General features: G+C 35.4%; 1 protein-coding gene across 1 annotated transcript in view; it reads right to left on the minus strand.

The window, feature by feature from the left end:
* The window catches only part of LOC117314650 (serine/threonine-protein kinase mTOR-like), a 49,959-nt gene that overhangs the window by 21,820 nt on the left and 3,881 nt on the right, over window positions 1-24,258 (minus strand). The window contains exons 3-29 of the mRNA XM_033868725.1: window positions 23,565-23,800; window positions 23,194-23,295; window positions 22,889-22,987; window positions 22,438-22,572; window positions 21,630-21,692; window positions 21,014-21,181; window positions 20,671-20,783; window positions 19,849-20,028; window positions 19,420-19,548; window positions 18,660-18,823; window positions 17,984-18,067; window positions 16,581-16,699; window positions 15,004-15,100; window positions 14,447-14,652; window positions 13,990-14,112; window positions 13,246-13,329; window positions 12,889-12,981; window positions 9,652-9,786; window positions 9,156-9,294; window positions 7,391-7,638; window positions 6,791-6,877; window positions 6,098-6,265; window positions 2,888-3,000; window positions 2,388-2,643; window positions 1,222-1,365; window positions 528-670; window positions 24-186 (exon numbers count right to left, since the gene is read on the minus strand). Of these exons, the coding sequence (XP_033724616.1) occupies window positions 24-186; window positions 528-670; window positions 1,222-1,365; window positions 2,388-2,643; window positions 2,888-3,000; window positions 6,098-6,265; window positions 6,791-6,877; window positions 7,391-7,638; window positions 9,156-9,294; window positions 9,652-9,786; window positions 12,889-12,981; window positions 13,246-13,329; window positions 13,990-14,112; window positions 14,447-14,652; window positions 15,004-15,100; window positions 16,581-16,699; window positions 17,984-18,067; window positions 18,660-18,823; window positions 19,420-19,548; window positions 19,849-20,028; window positions 20,671-20,783; window positions 21,014-21,181; window positions 21,630-21,692; window positions 22,438-22,572; window positions 22,889-22,987; window positions 23,194-23,295; window positions 23,565-23,800 (3,791 nt within the window). The remainder of the gene's footprint in view (window positions 1-23; window positions 187-527; window positions 671-1,221; window positions 1,366-2,387; window positions 2,644-2,887; window positions 3,001-6,097; window positions 6,266-6,790; window positions 6,878-7,390; window positions 7,639-9,155; window positions 9,295-9,651; window positions 9,787-12,888; window positions 12,982-13,245; window positions 13,330-13,989; window positions 14,113-14,446; window positions 14,653-15,003; window positions 15,101-16,580; window positions 16,700-17,983; window positions 18,068-18,659; window positions 18,824-19,419; window positions 19,549-19,848; window positions 20,029-20,670; window positions 20,784-21,013; window positions 21,182-21,629; window positions 21,693-22,437; window positions 22,573-22,888; window positions 22,988-23,193; window positions 23,296-23,564; window positions 23,801-24,258) is intronic.

A 24,258-nucleotide genomic window follows, 5' to 3' on the forward strand; every position in this document is an offset into this window, starting at 1 on the left:
TATGTGAGTGCTTGAAAATTTACCTTATCACAGTGTTCCATGAATTCTGCCAGGTTAAGCAGGGTCTGCATGATCTCTGGAATCTCCTGAGAGGTCAACGCTTGTTCTAAACTCTGAATCAGCTCATCCTGCTGGGTCTCTGTCAGCTCTGTCCAGCACGAAACAAACGCTGCGTTGAACAAGTCCCTGTCAACAGTAAATAGATATTGTATTATTCACAGTGGGTTGTGGGTCTGACACGAGACACTATCTGAGGGATGGGGAGGAGGACTTAGCCAGTGGGTTGTAGGTCTGACATGATAGACACAATCTGAGGGATGGGGAGGAGGACTTACTTAGCCAGTGGGTTGTAGGTCTGACATGATAGACACAATCTGAGGGATGGGGAGGAGGACTTACTTAGCCAGTGGGTTGTAGGTCTGACATGATAGACACAATCTGAGAGATGGGGAGGATGACTTACTTAGTCAGTGGGTTGTAGGTCTGACATGATAGACACTATCTGAGGGATGGGGAGGAGGACTTACTTAGCAAGTGGGTTATACGTCTGAGCTAAGGCCCAACACGACCTGAGAGCAGGCGAGGGAGACTCCTTCAGAAGTTCAATGCTCAGTCTCCTTAGCCACTCCATCCAGTCTTCCTTGGACTCTCGGCGTCCAGCACCAAGTGCCTGAATATGAGGAAAAGTTCTTATTCCTCTGTAACACTTCATTAGTATTACCTTCTCATTTTGGGAAATTCAAAATTTCTAGTTAGTATGGAAATTAACAAGAGGCCAATGGCCTTGAAGCACGATGGTCTAGTTAATTAATGATCTGTCAAGAAATTATTCCTTTTAATTGTTGAGAGATTTGAGTAAGTCATCACTGAAATTACTTTATTCCTTTTAATTGTTGAGAGATTTGAGTAAGTCATCACTGAAATTACTAAGGGTATTGTAAAGCTTACACCAACATACTGCAGCCTTAGCTCCAAACACTCAGATAGATAGGGATGCTATTCTTTATTGACACTTTTTTGGAAAAGATGACACAGTGACCTAATTTTGAAGAAAAAACCTAGTGTATATTCAGTACAGATAGACTACAATACCCAGTGTAAATTCAGTACAGATAGACTACAATACCCTAGTGTAAATTCAGTACATATTAGACTAATATGTTAGTGTAGACTATGGCACCCTAGTGCGATTTCAGTATAGATATGCCTTTACTGTATTACCTTCTGTAGGTTAGGAAAGCTGACATGTAGTTTCTTAATGGTGGCAACCTCAATGCTTGCCTCCCCCGTTTCCGAGACCTTCATCTTATTCCTTCGATGACTAGACAACATTGGGTCCTCCTCCTCCTCAGCTATAGTAGAGCTCTACCAATAAAAATAGGTCAAGGTCATTTATATGAGGATGAAGAATTTCATAGCATTCCATGGTAGGAATCTACTGGCCAAAGATGAGTACCTGGGGTCTTTAATAATTTGAGAATAAGATCTTTTTGGCCCGTCTAACTTTGAAAATAGGACAAGGTCATTTGTATGAGGAAACTGTATATCACTCTATAAGTTGCTTACAGTTTTCTGTGAGCTAAAAGTCCAAGAAGACATTAGCTAGTTTTAAATATTGCATTCAAATCTCTGATTCTGAACTATTTTTTCCCACTAAAATTCATTATAAACCAGTTTTACTGCATAATTATTATAATATGGTACACTAACAAATAATATAATGATATAATGATAAAATATAAATTTACCTTCAGTCTTAAACAAGTGTTTAATGTAAAGGGGCCCATTACAGAAGTCACAAAATCTAACCCCCCTCCCCCCTCAGTTGATAATTAAGCTTAAAGAAACCACTGTGACAGTATTATTCCTGAAGTTGAAGTCATAATACCTTTAAACACCACATTTAATCAAAATTGAACAGCTAAATTTTCATCAATCTAAAGATTGCAAAATGGCAGCCATTTTTATCATATCCAACGATGGAAGTCAAAGTTGTATTTGAATTGAATTATCATGAATCATTGACATACCAAATTTCATCAGAATTGAACTATATCTATATTTTTGACCAATTAGAGGCTTCCTTTTCATTACCACGGCAACCATTGTATCATCCATCCTTCAAAACCTGTATGTACCACACTGAATTTACCTAGTACCAACTTTCACCAGCAAACTTTAAGCATGGCTGTGAATAGTGTGGAAAACTGAGTAGACGGATGGACAGACAGACAGACAGACGCTACAGGAGGAAACCTATAATTTCCCAAGTTTCACCAGTAGGGGACTAATAATAGTCTTAAATAATCAAATTATGAATGGGCTGTCAACAAAACAATACCCTCATTGTAATAGACCTAAATAATCAAATAATGAATGGGCTGTACCTTCATTATCCGGCAGGTCAGGATTGTGTATCTCTGGTGCATGATTTTATTCTTGGTCATAACTTTGTAGACCATAGGAAGAAAAATGGCAAACTTTGTTCCAAGCTGAACCACCAGGGCACACAGTGTGTCCATAGCTGTTGGCTGTAGTTCTGGACAGGAGTCCAAAGTCCTAACCAAGGGATGGATGATCCGTGATGCATAATCTGTCAGGTCAAGTGTGTAAGTCAGACGGTCAAGCGTTTCTAAAGCCACTCTAAAACAAACATATAAAAACATATATATATAATTATCTACCAATAATAAGCAAATCCTTATAAACTGGCAAGATAAGATTTTCGCACTCCCTTCCCAAATGTCTAGGATACTAGACAAGGCTTTGAGTACTCCAAGTTTCCCTTCCCCACTAGCTAGTATACTGATGTAACAGGAAAGCGGATACCCAAATCTATTCCAGTATCCTATGGGGAACTCATCTCCTAGCTGGTGACACAACTTACTTTCTGACAGGAAGTGGAACATCTGAACCATCCAGCAGTCTGACCACTGGCGGCAGAATCAGGTGGAGATAATCATCCAGGTTAGCACCAAACAGTTGTAGGGCATTCAGCAACTGTGAAATAGTGAAAACTGTTATGTTCATCATACCATTTAAAATGAATACATTCTCAACTCTCAGAGATTAAATTATGTTGACAACATTTCTAAAGATCCCTTGCTATACACCATGCATAATGAATAGCCAGCATTTTGTTTAAACATTATCAGACCCATTACTTATACAGCCAAACTTTGGTCACATGTGATAACATGCCCCCCTGTGTAACAGATAAATGATAACAAGTCCGCCTGTGTAACAGACAAATGATGACATGTCCCCCAGTGTAACAGATAAATGATAACATGTCCCCCTGTGTAACAGATAAATGATGACATGTCCCCCTGTGTAACAGATAAATGATGACATGTCCCCCTGTGTAACAGATAAATGATGACATGTCCCCCTGTGTAACAGATAAATGATGACATGTCCCCCTGTGTAACAGATAAATGATGACATGTCCCCCTGTGTAACAGATAAATGATGACATGTCCCCCTGTGTAACAGACAAATGATAAAATGTCCCCCTGTGTAACAGACAAATGATAACATGTCCCCCTGTGTAACATATAAATGATAACATGTCCCCCTGTGTAACAGACAAATGATAACATGTCCCCCTGTTTAACAGATAAATGATAACATGTCCCCCTGTGTAACAGATAAATGATAACAGGTCCCCCTGTGTAACAGACAAATGATAAAATGTCCCCCTGTGTAACAGACAAATGATAACATACCCCCCTGTGTAACAGATAAATGATAACATGTCCCTGTTTAACAGATAAATGATAACATGTCCCCCTGTGTAACAGATAAATGATAACATGTCCCCCTGTGTAACAGATAAATGATAACATGTCCCCCTGTGTAACAGATAAATGATAACATGTCCCCCTGTGTAACAGATAAATGATAACATGTCCCCCTGTGTAACAGATAAATGATAACATGTCCCCCTGTGTAACAGATAAATGATAACATGTCCCCCTGTGTAACAGATAAATGATAACATGTCCCCCTGTGTAACAGACAAATGATAACATACCCCCCTGTGTAACAGATAAATGATAACATGTCCCTGTTTAACAGATAAATGATAACATGTCCCCCTGTGTAACAGATAAATGATAACATGTCCCCCTGTGTAACAGATAAATGATAACATGTCCCCCTGTGTAACAGATAAATGATAACATGTCCCCCTGTGTAACAGATAAATGATAACATGTCCCCCTGTGTAACAGATAAATGATAACATGTCCCCCTGTGTAACAGACAAATGATAACATGTCCCCCTGTGTAACAGATAAATGATAACATGTCCCCCTGTTTAACAGATAAATGATAACATGTCCCCCTGTGTAACAGACAAATGATAACATGTCCCCCTGTGTAACAGACAAATGATAACATGTCCCCCTGTGTAACAGATAAATGATAACATGTCCCCCTGTGTAACAGATAAATGATAACATGTCCCCCTGTGTAACAGACAAATGATAACATGTCCCCCTGTGTAACAGACAAATGATAACATGTCCCCCTGTGTAACAGACAAATGATAACATGTCCCCCTGTTTAACAGACAAATGATAACATGTCCCCCTGTGTAACAGATAAATGATAACATGTCCCCCTGTGTAACAGATAAATGATAACATGTCCCCCTGTGTAACAGATAAATGATAACATGTCCCCCCGTGTAACAGATAAATGATAACATGTCCCCCTGTGTAACAGATAAATGATAACATGTCCCCCTGTGTAACAGATAAATGATAACATGTCCCCCTGTGTAACAGATAAATGATAACATGTCCCCCTGTGTAACAGATAAATGATGACATGTCCCCCTGTGTAACAGATAAATGATAACATGTCCCCCTGTGTAACAGATAAATGATAACATGTCCCCCTGTGTAACAGATAAATGATAACATGTCCCCCTGTGTAACAGATAAATGATAACATGTCCCCCTGTGTAACAGATAAATGATAACATGTCCCCCTGTGTAACAGATAAATGATAAGATGTCCCCCTGTGTAACAGATAAATGATAACATGTCCCTCTGGTGAACAGACAAAGTGAAAAACATTATACCTGGCTTCCACTTTAATACTGAAAACAAAACTCAAGTGATTTTGCATGAAATATATAGATAAGATGTTAGTGTAATGTTGTTTGCTCAAGAATATATACTCCCACACCCTCATCAACAGGCAAACTGAACATTGCTAAAAGTGATACATGTCCCCTACCGACCCCCACTAGCTACACTGCAATAAATTATATAGACGTTGTCCTTAGGTGTTAATTTGAGAAAATGAAAAGTATACAATTAACTTGTACGGTTTCTGATTTTAATGTAATGATACAAACAATTGTAAAGTTCGTATTTTGACTGAGAAATCATACAAATTGAAGGGGGATTTCCTAGAAATAGTAACGGTGGCAACAACCTTACCAGCCTGAAACTCAAAAAATATTAATATCATGGTCTTTTATAAATGAATGAAGTTTTTCAAACTAACTCAAATGATATTATCATGGTCCTTACTAAGTGTCTGAAGTTTATCAAACTAACTCGAATGATATTATCTTGGTCCTTTATAAGTGTCTTAAGTTTATCAAACTCATTCATTAGTAAGCTACTAGAACACTGACAAAGATTTTCTAAAAATAGAAATGGTGACCTTGACCCAATAACCAGAAACTGAAACTTGTCTAAAATATAATGGTCCCTAATTAGTCTCTGTGACTTTTGATTAAAATACCTCTGAAAGAATGAAACTGCTAGTGTGCTGACAATGGTTTCTAAAATAGTAAGGATGACCTTAACTTTGACCTAACAACCCTTAAACTTGGAACTTGTTCAAAATTTTATGATCCATCGTAATTGTCTTAAGTTTGATAAAAAAAATCCCTCAAGTGTTGACAAACTTTCATGTCACATAGTATTAAGTACAAGAGAGACAAAGAGAAAACTTATAATCACTGTGACTAATAAAATAAATCTGTCACAGGGCTCATGAGATATCCTGTACAAATGCTTATCATGGACATATGGACACACTTCAACGAATAAGTTTCAGTAAGTTATGAACCTTGGCAGTGACAACACGATGCTGGCTTGTGTCGTGCATGAAGACTTTGAGCATTTGCGGTACAATCTGGGGAAGGTAGACCTTGAACTCAGTTCCCAGGGCGGTGACAATCTGTTCCACCAGTAGAATAATGGTGTTCTGCATGGAGCTGTTTGGTGTCCAATAGTCCTACAACAGTACATTATTCTATGTCATTACACTGTTGTTAGGTTGTCAAGCTGTTGATAGGACGTAAAACAATACAAAACTTAAACGGGTGCCTTGGTAGCCGTGATCGCTAATGCACTGACAGTCGTCAGTGCAGTCTTGCCTGAGCTTCAGACCACTCTTCCCTAGAAAGTGGTTTCGAGCCGCAATGGCGGTAAAGGGTGATGTCTGCTGGGTTCGTAGTTTCCCCACCGATGGCACGTTGGTTTTCCCCACGTGGGTGTTCTTCCAACATTTAAAACAATATTTGTTCCCTCAGCGGTGTTGTTATAAAAGCTCTACTGGGTTATGTTGCTTGTTAACTATGCAATACGATAAATACAGCTTATTTTCATTTTTCGAACCTTCCAATGTGTAGACATTTTAATAGAATAGCCCTAATTAGTAGCAGCATAATTCTAGACAAACAGTACATAGAGACATAAAGGGACATAACTCCTGTATCAGCTAATTGGGAAAACACAAAGGTAACTAATATGTGCAGACCTTGATAAGACTGAAGATGTCGTCCAAGTAATTCCTGATGTGCTGTTTCACAATGGCGATTATTACTCCTAGTTGTTGGAACAGGAACTGAAAAGAAACAAACATGTGTCATGTGTATACCTTGTGTGTAATTCAGGTTGAAATATGACAAAAGTTGTCTGTTTATAAAAATTCCTATCATGTGCCATGTGTATCCCTCGTGTGTAATTCAGGTAAAAAATATGACAAAAGATGTCAATGAAAATTTTCATAAGATTTTATGGACTACTTTGTTGCCAATCTTTTTTTTACACGCATAAAATGTTTCAAGCTCCAGCTACACTGATAAAATAGAAGACTATTATAACAATACACTTGTGGTTATGTATTATAAAATTTAACAAACAAGTCCAATAATTTGATATACCATGACAATGAGCCTTTAACTGTGTAAGAGTATAGAGTATATAGTCGCCTTACTAACTCAGACTAGTGGGAATTTCCCTTTAGCCTAGTGGTGGGATGTTTGCCATGAGAGCAAAAGTTAGACGCCCGGTATGGGCAGGTATATTTCATTACTTCTTCCATTACAACTGAATGGCGTATCAAATAAACACATACCTCCCTAAAGTTTGACTCTGCTGTGCGTATAACAGTGAGGTATGCTGGGATGACCTGTTGTATGTAGGGCACACACTTGATGCCCAAACTTTTGAAGATAAACGTGATCGCCTGTACGCCCATGGTGTGGTGCTGGGACAGTGTAGAGTCACGGATTATCCTCATCAGAGTTCCTATAGCAATGGCCGGGTAGAATTCCTCCAAGGTTGTTGTAGCACTCATATTAGCTAACATCTCGCTTGTATTTTCTACAACAGATGATGTACTGACTATTCAAGTATGTAACATCTCACTCGTATTTTCTACAACAGATGATGTACTGACTATTCAATATGTAACATCTCACTCGTATTTTCTACAACAGATGATGTACTGACTATTCAATATGTAACATCTCACTCATATTTTCTACAACAGATGATGTACTGACTATTCAATATGTAACATCTCACTCATATTTTCTACAACAGATGATGTACTGACTATTCAATATGTAACATCTCACTCGTATTTTCTACAACAGATGATGTACTGACTATTCAATATGTAACATCTCACTAGTATTTTCTACAACAGATGATGTACTGACTATTCAAGTATGTAACATCTCGCTTGTATTTTCTACAACAGATGATGTACTGACTATTCAATATGTAACATCTCACTCGTATTTTCTACAACAGATGATGTACTGACTATTCAATATGTAACATCTCACTCGTATTTTCTACAACAGATAATGTACTGACTATTCAATATGTAACATCTCACTCATATTTTCTACAACAGATAATGTACTGACTATTCAAGTAAGTAAATAATAAGACTGAACTTAAGAACAACATCACACCTCTACATGTAGTACAGTATGTTTAGATATTTTACTGAACAGATGATGTACCGACTATTCATTGACAAGTATGTACAGTTCAGTTTTATATCAAACACATCATTATGCATCTACATTCAGTACAGCATGTCTAAATATTTTATTGTACAGATGATGTACCAACTATTCAATTATGTACAGTTCACTTTTATATTCAGAACAACATTACTCCCCTACATTTGGTAGAGTATGTATATTTTGCTGAGATGGAAATTTAACAGGGGGAAAAGCAGCAGCTAAAATGATTTTAAAAATAATTTTAAAATAGATTGGTAATAAAGAAAATAAATCTTATTATCCTCTCAGAGCTATTCCATTAAAATATCTACCTGACCCCAGGACTCCACATTAAATCACTTCTATACATGGTTGGAAACCCTTCCTATTACTTCTATGTAATTTATTCAATAAATTCTATGGGTAGTACCCCTTACCCAACCTGGAGTCCTGGGGTGGGGTAGACGTTTTACTGGAAAAGCCCTCAACTTATTCATACCTGATACTCTGGTTCCTACCTGGCTACTGATTGCTCTGGTACCTACATGGTTGCCTGCTGCCCTCGTACCTACCTGGTTACTGGTTACCCTGGTACCTACCTGGTAGCTAGTTACCTTGGTATCTAACTGTTTGCCGGTTGCCCTGGTACCTACCTGGTTGTTGGTTTTTTTGGTACTTACCTGGTAGCTAATTGCCCTGGTACCTAACTGGTTGCCCTGTGTACCTGGTTGTTGGTTGCCCAGGTACCTACCTGGTTGTTGGTTGCCCAGGTACCTACCTGGTTGTTGGTTTTCCTTGTACTTACCTGGTAGCTAATTTCCCTGGTACCTAACTGGTTGCCCTGGTACCTACCTGGTTGTTGGTTGCCCCGGTACCTACCTGGTTGCTGGTTTTCCTGGTTGGTTTTCGGGTCAGACATACTGAGTACAGCTGAGGCCTCTGTCTGCTGGATCAGGCCAAGGTTCAGTTTGTGTTTGTGGGGATCCAAAGCACCCAACAATCCCAGCACTCTGATCACCTGTATTCACAAAAAACTTCCTCCTGAATACTAGTTTCACTTCTGTTACAGATTACATGTATTGCTGTTGCTTACTGTTCTACCTTTGATATTATTTCACAACAAATTATTGTTGAAATCTGTAAGGGCCATATTATTTTTATAATGACTGATCCTATTACAGGAGATTCTGTGAATGGCAGTGTGAGGCTGCTTTACTGCTTTATTTGATGTATACTGTATCTACTATAATATAATACAATACGTCATTATTATCAAGTATGTAGGGTTTTGTACAGCAACTTGTCTGTCAGGACAAATGTACTCCACAACATATATGTACTAATTATCTTCTATTGTCCGACAGATCCCCCTTACCTCTCTGCGAATCCCTGGTGACTGTTCTGTTTTAAGGAAGTTCAGGAGAATTTCCAGAAGGCTTGGATATTTCTTGTACAACTCAATAACATAGCCAGTACTCTCAACAAGCTGTCCCAATGTCCACAGTGCAGTCTGAAAAAAACAGTAAGTTTAACACTGCTTCATTGTATAACTGGTGATGATTTATTTTCAACCCCTACTTTCCAAACATTAAGTAAATGATAAAAGTGCTACATACAATACTATAATTGTTTTTGTTAAAATCATTATTTCTTGCATAAAAAGTGACATTCGTTTCAAATAACATTGCATATCTCAAATTGAAGTAATCGCTCATTACATAAAATTTCAAGTGATACTTCATCGAAATGGCTCAGTCATATAAATATAAGCAAACTACATAATTATCATTTAATTCTATAACTACATATTCAAAAAGTGAATAGACAAATCGAAAGATATATACACATGAAGAAGGATGACGAATTTTCATTTGTGCCATATCTAGGCCTGGAATCCCACTACTGCCCAGCAAAGTCATTACAAATCTATTACAAACCCATTACAAACCCATTAAAAACACTGATTCCATTAAAATTGGCCATTATTTCTCGTTTCCATTTTTGGGACAAACCTGGAGTTAAGTAATGTAATGGGCATTATTTTTCTAAATTTCAATTACTTTCCTATTAATATTTTCTTTGTAATGGTCATTAACAAAATAATGGCCATTACTTCATGTTTTGTATTTTTCTTAATGGCCTTTATTCTGTTTGTAATGGCCATTAGAGTGGAGTCATCATAATGTTATGGCCATTACTAACTGTGGATTTTATGTACTCCCATAACATTTTCCATTTAATGGCCACAACAAATTATGATCACAATGTAATGGCAATTATTTATTGGTAACTTCATGTAATGCCCATTACATTTTCCATTTAATGGCCATAACAAATTACGATCACAATGCAATGGCCATTACTTATTGGTACCTTCATGTAATGCCCATTACATTTTCCATTTAATGGCCATAACAAATAATGATCACAATGCAATGGCCATTACTTATTGGTACCTTCATGTAATGCCCATTACATTTTCCATTTAATGACCATAACAAATAATGGTCACAATGCAATAGCCATTACTTAATGGTACCTTTATGTAATGCCATTACATTTGTTATTCCGATGTGCAATTCCTCTTAAGTAACATTTTTTTTCTTGTAATGGCCATTACAAATATTACAAATATCATCACATCATATTGTAATATATATGACAATGTTTAATATACTACCATGAATTGTTGACCTTAAATTAATGTATTATTTCAGTATCTTATTTTTCATTATATTGTTATTGTTGAATTCCATGTCTATATTACAATTTTGTTGTTGGCTTAAAGAAGAATAAGGAAACTGTACAGGCTTACTAAACCCCTTCACAATAAAAAAAACTTCAAATTTCCCGCCAAATTTTCCCGCCAAATTTTTCCCGCCCAATAACTTCAAGCAGGAGAGTTCCAATACATGGCAGCCATGAGGCTTTTCTCACACATATGAACAACATGTTATTTTACAAATGAAGGGAAGTATTTATCTTTAATACCTGGTTCATGATTAATACAAGACTACCAGGAAATGAAATATTCAACTCTGGAAGTATGTCAACCTGTTTATAGGTAAGAATTAACTTAAAACCAATCACCATGCATGTGACCTAAATTTACATAGTGTACATTATATTCAAACAGCTTTGGCATTTCTTAAATTGTATTGCCTATTCAACCAAATTGTACAAACACACATCATATGTACATTGAGAATTAATGCAATAATGAACATAAATCACTCTTACATGTATCTGAAGAATATTAAAAGGATTTTGGGTCCACATGATTGTGTACTGTGAATATCCATTTTTGAAGCAGTTATCAATTTGAAACAAATGATGGATCACTTGGAATGCAATTTTTAATGGAAGGACTACATGTACAACGATATTGTAAAACATGCATAGTGATACAGTTCATGATGAACTTTGATGAAATTAAGTGGTAAAATGCATTTTCTAAATTTTCTGAATGCGTCTAATGTAACGGTCACATGTAGGTACATTAATTTTGTATACCTGTATATATATAATGGCCATTACACTTTTGTTTGTAAAAACGTAATGGCCATTACCATTGTGTTGATCTTTAAACAGTTTTTGTACTTTAAAAGTAATGGTCATTATATTTGTAAAAATTATGGCCATTAAAGTGTATTTTCTTGTAATGGTCTTTTAGTTTTGTACACCTTTAATGGCCATTACACCTTTTCTGACGAAATGTAATGGCCATTACAGAGTACACTTCAGAAAGTAATGACACCGTTAATGGGCATTACAAAAATGGTTTTGCTCCAAACCTAATGGCCATTACATTACACCAAAATGTTTCATGCCCATTACACCATAAGGTTTAATGCCCATTACATTGAAAACTAATTATTGATGGCCCTATTACATTGCAATGGCAATTACTTAGTGAAAACTTTAATGGGTTTGTAATGGGCAATTTGACAGTAGTGATAAGAGTTAATGACTATTAATGTTTTTGTCAAACCATTAAAATCCTTAAAATGCATTTAAATTTTATTGTTTTTTTTTCAGACCCATTAATTTTGTACATTTAATAGTCATTAATGTTAAATTAAAAGCCATTATTAAAATAATTAATGATCATTATAAATGTTTTGTTAATAGCCATTAAAATGTATTAATTAAGTACCATGAACTAATTGATTTGTCTCAACCCTTTGATGATCATTAAAATTGAAAACTGTCACATTTAAAGACTATCAAACTTGTATTAAAATTTTTCAATTAATAGCAATTAAAGGTACAAAATTAATAGCATGATTGATGGTTTTATGATGGGAAATTTTAATGGGGTTTTTAATGGCCGTTTTAAGGGCTTGGGTATGCAGTAGTGATCCGCAGCACACAATTATCTAACCAGAAATATCTGCAAGTTTTTTAACCACAGCACCACAATGAAAGATACATATTTTAAATATTATACCTGTAATGTACTTTGTGGAATCACAGAAGTACAAAATTAGGGCAGAATTAAATACTACAACCTAATATAGCAGAATTTACCAGTTTATGTAACAGTTGTTATCATTTTTGTTACACAAAGAGTTAAAGAATAAGTTCCAATTTCCTGTAGACAATGACTTACCTCCCTTTTCTGTAGCGAGGAGGAATCCTGTAGCATATCAATGATGATAGGGAGGAGTTCATCCATACGTTTCCTCATCTCTGTCCCAGTCACCTGTTTACACAACATAAAACATTGATGGTGCTACCAGGTCACCTGTATACATAAAACATTGATGGTGCTACCAGGTATTTATATATTAGTAAGCTCATTCCTATTTACACAACATAAAACATTGATGGTGCTACCAAGTATTTAAATATTAGTAAGCTCATTCCTGTGTTGTATTTGTGCCGGGTAACAAGCTCATTTTTTTCTGTTTCATATTCCTATTATTGATGTTAAATCATATGATGATGAATCCTTATCATACTTTACCTGAGCGAGTTCACCGATAGCAGCCAGCACACTGATAGTTACACTAGGGTTATGGTCCGAGTCCTTCAGCTTTGGGATCAATACCTGGACAATCAATGATATGTATTCACTTATTTTTGAAAATCAATCTGAATTTTGAATGTTCATTTTTCATATTAAGACCATCTTCAAAGATTTTTTAATATCTTTCAAGACTTTTACAATAGAATAGAAATTCATTTGTGAATCATTACTAATTAAATAAAAATATTTCAAAATAAGACATGAATTGGACATAAGCAGTCTTTCATTAAATTCAGTAGAAGATTTTTAACATAAACTATCTATTTATTACAATTTACATGTAATATTCCATTGTGGAATTTCAAATTCATTGTCTATGTCATCACCTACATATAAATGAATTATTCTGATGATAGGAGATGGCTTAAAAGTTGCTATAAATTGTACCAAATCCATTATACCAATTTTGGACAATAAAATATGTTTAATGTAAAAAGACATGAATCAACGATGAGGTTGTGTTCCTAATCTCTTTTGTACAATGAAGACAAACATTCATGACTATAATGAAATAAAACATTGTAATTCTCATTATCCTCAAATAAGAGATCATCTGTGATTAAGTTATTGGTACAAGTCGTTAGTATGGACAAGGAAAGGTCAGTTGTTTCCTCTTTTAATTTCTTTTCATGAAATTAAAACTCTACATTTTTCTTTAGATTAGAAGATGGCAAAATATACCTTCAATATAGGCTCCATATATGGTCGTATGAGCCGTGCTGCATTAGCAACAAGATGTCCTAACATGCGGGCAGCCTGTTCTTTGTTACGACCAACACCGCTATGTTCCAATTCTGTCAAGATCTGTTATCAAATGGAAATCACTCAACATAGAGAACATAAAACAGAAGTACTTTCTAGAGTAAGAAATACATAGGCTGAAAAATATGTCTGATTTCTGAAGGTGAATCATTTTATCATCACTTTGTTGGATCCAAATTTTTCGGAAATCACAAATACCAACATGGATGAATCTGTCTTTTATTCAATATTTTTATTTTTGGATTTCAAGTGTAAATGGAATAACATGAATTTCCAATACCCTGTAAATATGTCCTCAACTTTTTAAGAATATCTGTCAGTAATTTTTTGGAATTTTACTTCTTTTGCAAAAACAATTCCACACCAAGTCATTTACCTGTATGAGAGTTTTACGTAATGAAGGCATCACATAAGCTGGGTTTTTACTGCTCAGTCTGCCAATCATACAAATGGCCAGCTCCCGGATGTCAAACACCTCATCATTTAGAGCAACAAACAGTGCACTCAGATTCTCGGCCTGGGCCAAGTGGGGGTCAAACCTCTCGTCCAGTGACATCAGTACGCAGAACCGAATATCAGAATCTGTCAAACAAACCACCAAAGGATCTTGGTAATATGATGGAATTGGCAATCTCTGTATTTAAGATGGATTAAAGTTTATATCAGTACAGAATATGAATATAAGAAAAATTTCTGATTGTTTAAAAAAGAACGTTTGTAGAATTGATATTGGCGTCATAACTGGCAGTAGCCGAGGTAGCCACATATGTCAGCTATTTCAATTATCCTGAAATCTGCCATGTCACCCACATAAAATCTTTGTCCATTGTTATCCAATTAAGGGATAACTGAACAAAGTCTGAGTGAATGTAGCATTCCACTTTATAGTTTTCTGACTAAATATCATGTAATATCACAGATTATGTAGGTTACCTGTGTCTGTGATGCCAACCACAAGAAGCTTGTGAAGGACTTCGGCCACTGTGTTCATGGCAGCCATACTGATCTGCCCTTGATTTGAGGCCAGGAGCTGTAACACATCCAAACATCAGAAATCACCCAAAACCAGCTTCCAATATGGTCATGTATTTGCAGTACTACCTGCAGATATTTTACATAAAACTTTACACAAATTATACTTAGAAGTTTCCTTTCAACCTTACACCATCCATTGAAAAAAGGCTATGGTCCTTTTTTCATTTTTCAAATTTTTTCATATCAAGTACATTAGACATGACAAAATACATGTACAACACACAACATATTCATCAATTATCAATACTGAACAAAAATCATATCAATACTGGAATGACATTTACTAACATAACAAAAAAACGGTAATACAGTGCAATCTGTCCAAACCGGACTCTGTCCAATCCGGATATTTGCCAAAACCGGCCAAATAATTTGGTCCCGAAAATTCCCTTCTTTATTTATAGTAAATAAACTCTGTATAATTCGGACTCTGTCTATTCTGTAATACGGCCATATATTCCAGCCCCGTTCCCTCTGTATACTAGTAAATCTACTTTGTATAAACCGGCGTCGGTGCCATTGATGTTTCCCTGGTAGCGGTAGCTTCAGGGGCTCCCGACGAGTGTTTATACAGTTGCCATTGCCGCATAGGTATATTATTAATTGACTGTTAAACGTCATTGTCCACAGGTGGCTACGGCTGGATAATCACCTAAACGGTTGTTAGGTACATTAAAGAATGCATTTTTGTCAATTTATACCCATAATGTTACGTGTTTGTAAATGTATCGTAATTAAGTAATGTTTCATGCTGGCTGGCTTTCCCTTCGCGGACCTCATTACAGAACGTACCCGGATGAGGAAGTCAGAGATGATGGTGACGACATACCTTTTGTATTGCTCCGTCTCTATTATCAACAAATATGGATCTCACGACAGTCGCCAACATTAATGACCAATTAGAAATTGAGGCTTATTCCTCAGATTTGGGAATCTGCACTTGTAGAAAGTGTCGGATCGGTTGATTGTTCGGACTCGGTGGAAGGCCTCTTAATGTATATATATTAAAACAAACAACAATCAGTGATTGTTTCAACCGATGTAACATAATGTCATATTGCCAGTGTTGAATTAAATTATGTTATTCAGTTCAAAGTTTGTATATGCATGAATAATGCACAATGACATCTTCTTTGTAATATATCTTTTATTATTAGTAATTTTTTTTGCATTCAACAATGATATTAAGTAGAATCTCTACAATCCGAAACTCTTTACAAACTGGCTTTATTTTGTGGTCCCAAAGGTGTCCGGTTTAGACAGAGTCCACTGTAGTGGAATTGTTTGTTTTAAATTTTGCTAACATTTAGACAGAGTCCACTGTTATTAAAAGATTAGAGAGTGGTTGGGTTTAAATGAGAACATCCAATCTGTTCCTTGCAATTGAACCAAAACATAAAGTTAATTGGCTCCTGCTTCACTTGTATGTTTACTATTAGAATGTAAAAACATGTTTAATAATAGTTGGTACATACAACCAGTAGGGGAGACAACAGTCTAGCACAGGTACGGACTGCTTCCATCCGAATGTCTTTAAACTCACTGGAAAGGTAATGTTCTGCACAGTGCTTCACAAACTGGGTCAAAGAATGACCTAAAAGTAACGAAAATATAACCACAAATTGTCAGAAAGAAAGAAAATGTTGCATACAGTGCTTCAAAATTTTGATAAAAAACCAGTTGGAAGTAGTTAACATTACAGTAATTCTAATGTTTGTAAATTATCAAATGTTCAGGAAACCTGTTAAATACTAGCCAAACATATCACTCGGCTAGACAGAACTTCTCAAACTCGATCAGATAGAGTTAGGCTGGTAATCTTAAGGTCACAGTTGGATTCCAAATGGAGGCATTGAAATAAATTTAATTCTCTGGTGCACTGGTGCTTATGTAGGGACAACACTAGTAAGCTACTAGGTCCTAGGTTTGATCCCTAGAAATAAGTTTAATTTATCATGTGCAGCACAGCTGATGCACAGAATCAAAAGTTTTTCATCATCTTAGATGTTTAATGTACTATTGATAATTCATGTTCAATGTATAATGCTGATTGATGATCTGTATCACAAACTGTTGATCTGTAATAATTTGATCTGCATAACAAATTATTGATTTGTATAACAAACTGTTGATCTGTATAACATATTGTTGATCTGTTTAATAAACTATTGATCTGTATAACTAACTGAAGATCTGTATAACTAACTGCTGATCTGTAATACAAAACTGTAGATCTGTATAACAAATTTTTGATCTTTATCACAAACTGTAGATATGTATAACAAATTTTTGATCTTTATCACAAACTGTTGATCTGTATAACAAATTTTTGATCTTTATCACAAACTGTTTATCTATATAACATATTGCTGATCTGTATAACAAACTTGATTTCTAATTCAAAACTGTTGATCTGTATAACAAATTGCAACAAAATGTTGATCTGTATAACAAAGTGTTGATCTGTATAACAAATTGCAACAAAGTGTTGATCTGTATAACAAATTGCAACAAAGTGTTGATCTGTATAACAAATTGCAACAACGTGTTGATCTGTATAACAAATTGCAACAACGTGTTGATCTGTGTAACAAATTGCAACAAACTGCTGATCTGTATAACAAACTGCTGATCTATATAACTAACTGCTGATCTGTATATTAACTAATTGAAGATCTGTATAACTAACTGTTGATTTGTCATACAAAACTGTTGATCTGTATAACAGATTTGGGACAAATTTTTAACAGAAAACATGTTCCACTAATAAAATAATGTTCACAAAATTAAATTAGTAATTAACCTTCCATTTCAAATCACTGTTCTGCAAATATACCATATATTAAAATAACATTGAGGAAAAATAACTTGTATTTACCTTCAAAATCAAAGCTTCCAAGGGTCTTGAGTGCCAAAGTTATACTAGTGACATCCTGTGTTTCTGCCAGGTTTCCCACAGACCCTGGGTAAAATAAACCAAACAATGAGAATACAGCAAATTCTCATAGTCTTCCCATGAATACTGGCATTTCCGTTTATGAGTTAGATCAAAATCTGTTTTCATTTTCAATAAAAGTTTGATAAAAAGTTTCTTTTAAGAAATGTTAGTTTCCTTTTAAAATCCGTTTAATACCAATTTTTCTAGCATGACTTTTTCTGTCCAGTATTAATTTGAATTTCATATACAGTGAACTCCACATATGAGAAGAACGTGCTGACAATCAATTTTCTCTCATTAAAGTTTGTTCTCATTATAGACAATCAAACCCAACATATCAGTTAAAACAACTTCAATTGACATCGTGGAATTTACTACATAGAAGAATAGAAAAAAGTTGATACATAGAAGATCAACATGGACTTGCGCTGTGAAATGAACTTTTCGAGATAAAGCTTAAACTACAATAAAACAATTATCAGAAAAATGCTATTTGAAATTAGCAAATCATGATATACATAATTCACCGAACAATTAAGTTTGAGAAATTAACCGAACAATTAAGTTTGAGAAATTAACCGAACAATTAAGTTTGAGAAATTATATCATTTTTCACCTGATACTGGTATTGGCATTGTTGGGGAGTTTGGAGCCCCTGGATGCTTTAGAGGACGTCCAATCAGAATCAAGGATAAACTTTTCAGCAGTCCATCCTGTATTTCCTTTTTGAGTTGAGGGATTTGAGTGGCTAAGTCTTTCAGAGCAGCAGTGAGAGCAGGACTGAAACAAATATAGATCAAATGGTTTTCTTGTTTTGTTAAACTGATCAAAATAACATTGCTGATCAGTGTCCTCTGAGCAGCTTTGGTCATTTAAAAGTCAAATGATATCTTTTCAATAATGACTTATTTTCATTTTATACCTATTAATCTTTTTGCGCTGGTCAATTAGCGAAGTGGAAAATGTACTTCACTTTTACCAAGGCAACCTGGGTACAATGGAGTCAACATCTACCCAATCACTTAACTTATAGTAACAGAGGCCTCAATTTTGACCTAAGTGGGTGAATCCTGAACTTGTACAAGAAATGATGGTTGTAAGTGTGTGAATTAATGTAGTCAGTAGGGAAAGGACATTGTTTGGTTACGTACACACGAGCCTATCTCTACATCCTCGTCGAGAGGGGACAACAAAATCTAATTATGAATATAATATCAACCTCATTACCTTTTGAAAATCTTGTCCAGGGAACATACAGTGAAGAACACTTTTACTTACGTTTTTATTTCTTACGAAAAAATAAAACATCAATCATGAACATCAACAAATTATGCTATTTAGTAAAATTTTGTGAAGGATTGAAAAAGAAATATCACCTCAGTCCTGTAGCTAGCATAGAGTCCAGCATATCTCGTACATCCTTGGTCATCCTTGGCCCAACAGCTCGGGCCAGCATACTGATACATGTAAATACTGCCGGATCCACCACAAAACTCTTGTGCTTCCTAGAAATAAAATTGATGATAATTCCCATTAAGAAACAAGGATCTTTCTGTCATAATTTACAGGGCTTTTTCTTACTGGTTTGGAAAGAGGGCCTTTTTTGTCTCGGTTTTGGCAAGAAAATTGGTGAATTGGGGAAGATTTTTTCAAGAGTAAGCTGCAAATTTTGGGAATTTGGCTTAAATATGAAATAATTTCAATTGGAAATGGGGCCCATTAACAGCCCCAAAAGCCCCCAGAAAAAGCCCTGATTTATCAAACTTTTCTTCACTATAATTTTGTTTTAATGGCAGACAACTTACTTAGCAGGTAGATCTTTGGAGGGGAGGGAGTTCTTGAGGACCTCCATGATCTTACTGAGATGTTTAGACACATCTTCTTCCACGGAGATCGACAAAAGGCCTAAAGCTTGAAAGGCTGCCGTCCTCTCCTTAGAGTTCCTCAAGGTCAACAAGAGGAAGTTGATTGTTTCTTCAAGATACCTGTAATGTTGAATTGTTATAAACTTGATTAAACATTTCTACTATAATCAATATCTTCTTTTGTACGGAATAGAGATTTAGACTGAATAAGACATTTCTGAATATCTTAATTAGAAAATATAGAACCACTTATAATGATTGGAACAACAACAAATTAAACCAAAGTGAATGGGGTTCACATAGATACACTCACCACCTATATATAGCTACCTCATGTTAAATAAAATAAATCTGTCCAGAGGTTCATAAAATATCTTGTACACTTTTTATTTTCATCAATGATGGAACATGCATGCATATACATACAAAGTGATATATATGCACATGTATATACAATATACATCAGTTCCTCCTTTTGGGGGTATTTGGTTTGTTTTTGTTTAACGTCCTATTAACAGCCAGGGTCATTTAAAGACGTGCCAGGTTTTGGAGGTGGAGGAAAGCTGGAGTACCCGGAGAAAAACCACTAGTCTACGATCAGTACCAGGCAACTGCTCCACGTGGGTTTGAAACTCGCAACCCAGAGGTGGAGGGCTAGTGACAAAGTGACAAAGTATCAGGACACCTTAACCACTAGGCCACCGCGGCCCCTTTGGGGGAATAATGATTGGTACAGGGAGAAGAGCTATAGAGGGAACTCACAGTTTAGAGAAAGTGATGTGATTGAAGGCAGCTAGTCTAGGAAACACTATCAGTAAAGTCTGCTGAACGTAAGTGGAGCGACTTCCTTTGTTCCTCAGAATTAATGTGCACACCTGTAGACAGTAATAAAATATACAGGAATTACTGGTCAATCTTGCTTAAACAGAATCTACCAAACAGAACCGTAAATCAAATGTAACTTTATTTATGTTATAAGTCTACGAAAATTTCAATGAATCGTTAAAAAGAAGCATGAAAAAAATTATTTAAAGGAAACACATCCTTATTCATACCAAATCCAACAGTTTTCTAAGTATGACAAATTAGGGTTATATTTTCCTACCTTATCAAAATGTGCAGTCATTAAGTCTTTACATGAATGACTTTCAAAAAATGGTATTTTCTGTGGAATTTGGCGAGATCCCATGCTAAAGTTGGTCAGGGGTGACGACTTCTGTTGTAGCTGTTGTATAGCAATGACGTTTCCTTGTGATTTGTGTTTGGAAGTTTCCTAGCAATAGAATTAAACAGTCATCATTATTCACACATGTTTATCATATTAACAGACATACATATTAATGTGCTAACCATAGGAAATGATCATTGACAACTGCGGGCATACTACCATATACACAGTCAAAATGAGGTACACTCCTTAATTATGACAACAAGCCCAAGAATGCTTAATTCAAGATCTGGATGAAATCAATATGTGTCTACGTTTCATGGGTAGGGATGAAGAAAAAGACTGGGTCCAAGGGGTTGGACGTGGCATTATAATTAATATTAGCAGCATGATTGTGTTTCTCTCTTCATAACTAGCAAGCACACATGGAGAAAGGACCGGGATCCCAACATCTTCATGTTATGCCACAGAGATAATTCCCCTTTAGTTGTCCTGTAGACATAACTTGTGATATACGGTCAGCTGTATGAAGAAAGGATTTTACAAACCTCACCTTTACAGTCTTTTCATGTAGATATTGTTGAACGGTGATTTCTTCCATTTCTATTCTCAACCTCTGAAAATAAGAAAGGAGCACTTTTTAAATAAAAGTGAAAAGATTGGTGACTCAATAGATATATCTTCTACTCAACTCATCAATAAAAATAAATCTGGTTACTGAGAAATCTGTCCAGAGGTTACCGAGAAATCTGTCCAGAGGTTACTGAGATATCTGTCCAGAGGTTACCGAGATATCTGTCCAGGGGTTACCGAGATATCTGTCCAGAGGTCACTGAGATATCTGTCCAGAGGTTACAGAGATATCTGTCCAGAGGTTACTGATATATCTGTCCAGAGGTTACCGAGATATCTGTCCAGGGGTTACCGAGATATCTGTCCAGATCTCTGTACAGTGTACTGAGAATGACACACCCACATATAGTAGTAAACACATATATAATATAGTAGTAAACACATATATAATATAGTAGTAAACACATATATAATATAGTAGTAAACACATATATAATATAGTAGTAAACACATATATAATATAGTAGTAAACACATATATAATATAGTAGTAAACACATATATAATATAGTAGTAAACACATATATAATATAGTAGTAAACACATATATAATATAGTAGTAAACACATATATAATATAGTAGTATACACATATATAATATAGTACACATATATAATATAGTAGTATACACATATATAATATAGTACACATATATAATATAGTAGTAAACACATATATAATATAGTAGTAAACACATATATAATATAGTAGTTTTAGTACTGTAAATACCTCTCCCTCTACATTACTACATCGTAGTAACTCATTGATGATAAGAAGGGATCCATGCGCCCAATCATCTCTGGATAGTTTTTTCTCACGACTCTGTAATTCATCATACTGCTTATCGGCTTCATCGTAACATTGCTGTGGATAATGAAAAAAAAGGAGCTTAACTTTGTTAAAAATAAACCTATTCAAAATTTATCTTTGAAACAAGTCTTTTAAAAAAAATAGAGTAAATGAACAGTACAACACGGAGAGGTCAATAGATTTACTCATTCTGATTTTTTGTACAAACAAAGGTCGACAGTGGATCAATTTTCATTAGCATCAGATAAAAACAGTTAAAGTATTATCACAGCTCATCGATCAAGAGCTGATCATTTAACAGAGAAAATTTACCTGAGTTTAAATTGCACCTTTATGTGTTTCAATAGCTACCACAGAAAGATTTACCTACCCTGTACCACTGTGACCTCTGTGTGGCCTTAGATTCTCTCTGCGACGTCACAGCAAGGGCAGCTCTAAGGGCGGCAGCAGCTCCTTCTCGTATGATTGGCTATTGACAACAGGTAAAAATGAACAGTGTATGGTTTAATTACTTTTTATCATTTTATTGTTGATCAGGTAAAAAAGAATTCAAAATAAGAGAACTTTGTCATTGTAGCTCACTGACCATAACACAATAATGTCATATATGCACAGTGACATAAGTGGTTATAATTAATACAAAGTAGATTACATTTATGATTTTTGACCTCCTACCTTTGGATCCCTGATGGCTGTGAATATCGAGTCAAAGAATTGCTGAACTTGTTGGAAGAAAAATGTGGGTGTACACACAGCCAGTTCTTTAAGGACAAGCACCTGTTCAACACAAATACATACAATATAACTTCCCACCTGTTAGAGTAAATATCACAAATCGGCATTGGCACTTATGTTTAGATCATTTTCAAGATAAATTGTTATACCTCCACAAAAATATCAAAAGAAAGTTATTCCATGATAGAATTCTGCTCCAGTCACCAGTCTTAAGTTGAACTCAAACAAGGCAAATCAAAGTTTTAACACCATTTAAGGACCATCAAGATTATGGCCAATGATGCAGCATAAGACTTAATTAACCAACTTACAGCAGCATGTCTCCTATTCTCCTGTCTGTCACCAGTTAGCCATTCCAGTGCACGCTTCACCTCAAAGTCAACATAATCAGCAGCAGAAGTGCCCGATGACTGAGCTAGAATCCCTACAGCTTTGGCCGCCATTTCCATAGCACTGACATCACTTGATGGTAACAAGTTTCTCAAGTAGTTGGCAAAGCGACTAATTCTTGTAGACATATTACCCACATCTACTGCAATCAGACTCACTGGGAAAGAGGATATGTAGAGATTATAATCAGTTAAACTGGAACTTATTTTAAGATGATTGTATATGATGAAATAAGGGAAAATATCAGGTACTTGCTGTTTAAATCACACAAAACAGCATTGACCTGTTAAAACAACATCTGTACCAATCAACGGTAAAATTTATTCTGCTGTTACAAATATTTACAGCTCATAATTTGATCTAGAAACTATCAAACCTAGGCACATCTTTACTAGTCTCATACTGAGTGATCTAAAGAGACATTAGGTAGGATGTAGTATTTTCTTGTGGTGATGATGTGATATATAGAGGTTACACAACAAGTGGTTGTTGGATATGGAATTTATTTCACACGAGTAAGTTATTTTTTAAAAGTTACAAAAGACACAAGCTTTAGCGAGTGTTTTTTGCAACTTTTAAAAAATAACTTATGAGTGTGAAATAAAATCCATATCC

The sequence above is a fragment of the Pecten maximus genome, chromosome 16 (genome assembly GCF_902652985.1).
Source record: "Pecten maximus chromosome 16, xPecMax1.1, whole genome shotgun sequence".
Taxonomy (NCBI): domain Eukaryota; kingdom Metazoa; phylum Mollusca; class Bivalvia; order Pectinida; family Pectinidae; genus Pecten; species Pecten maximus.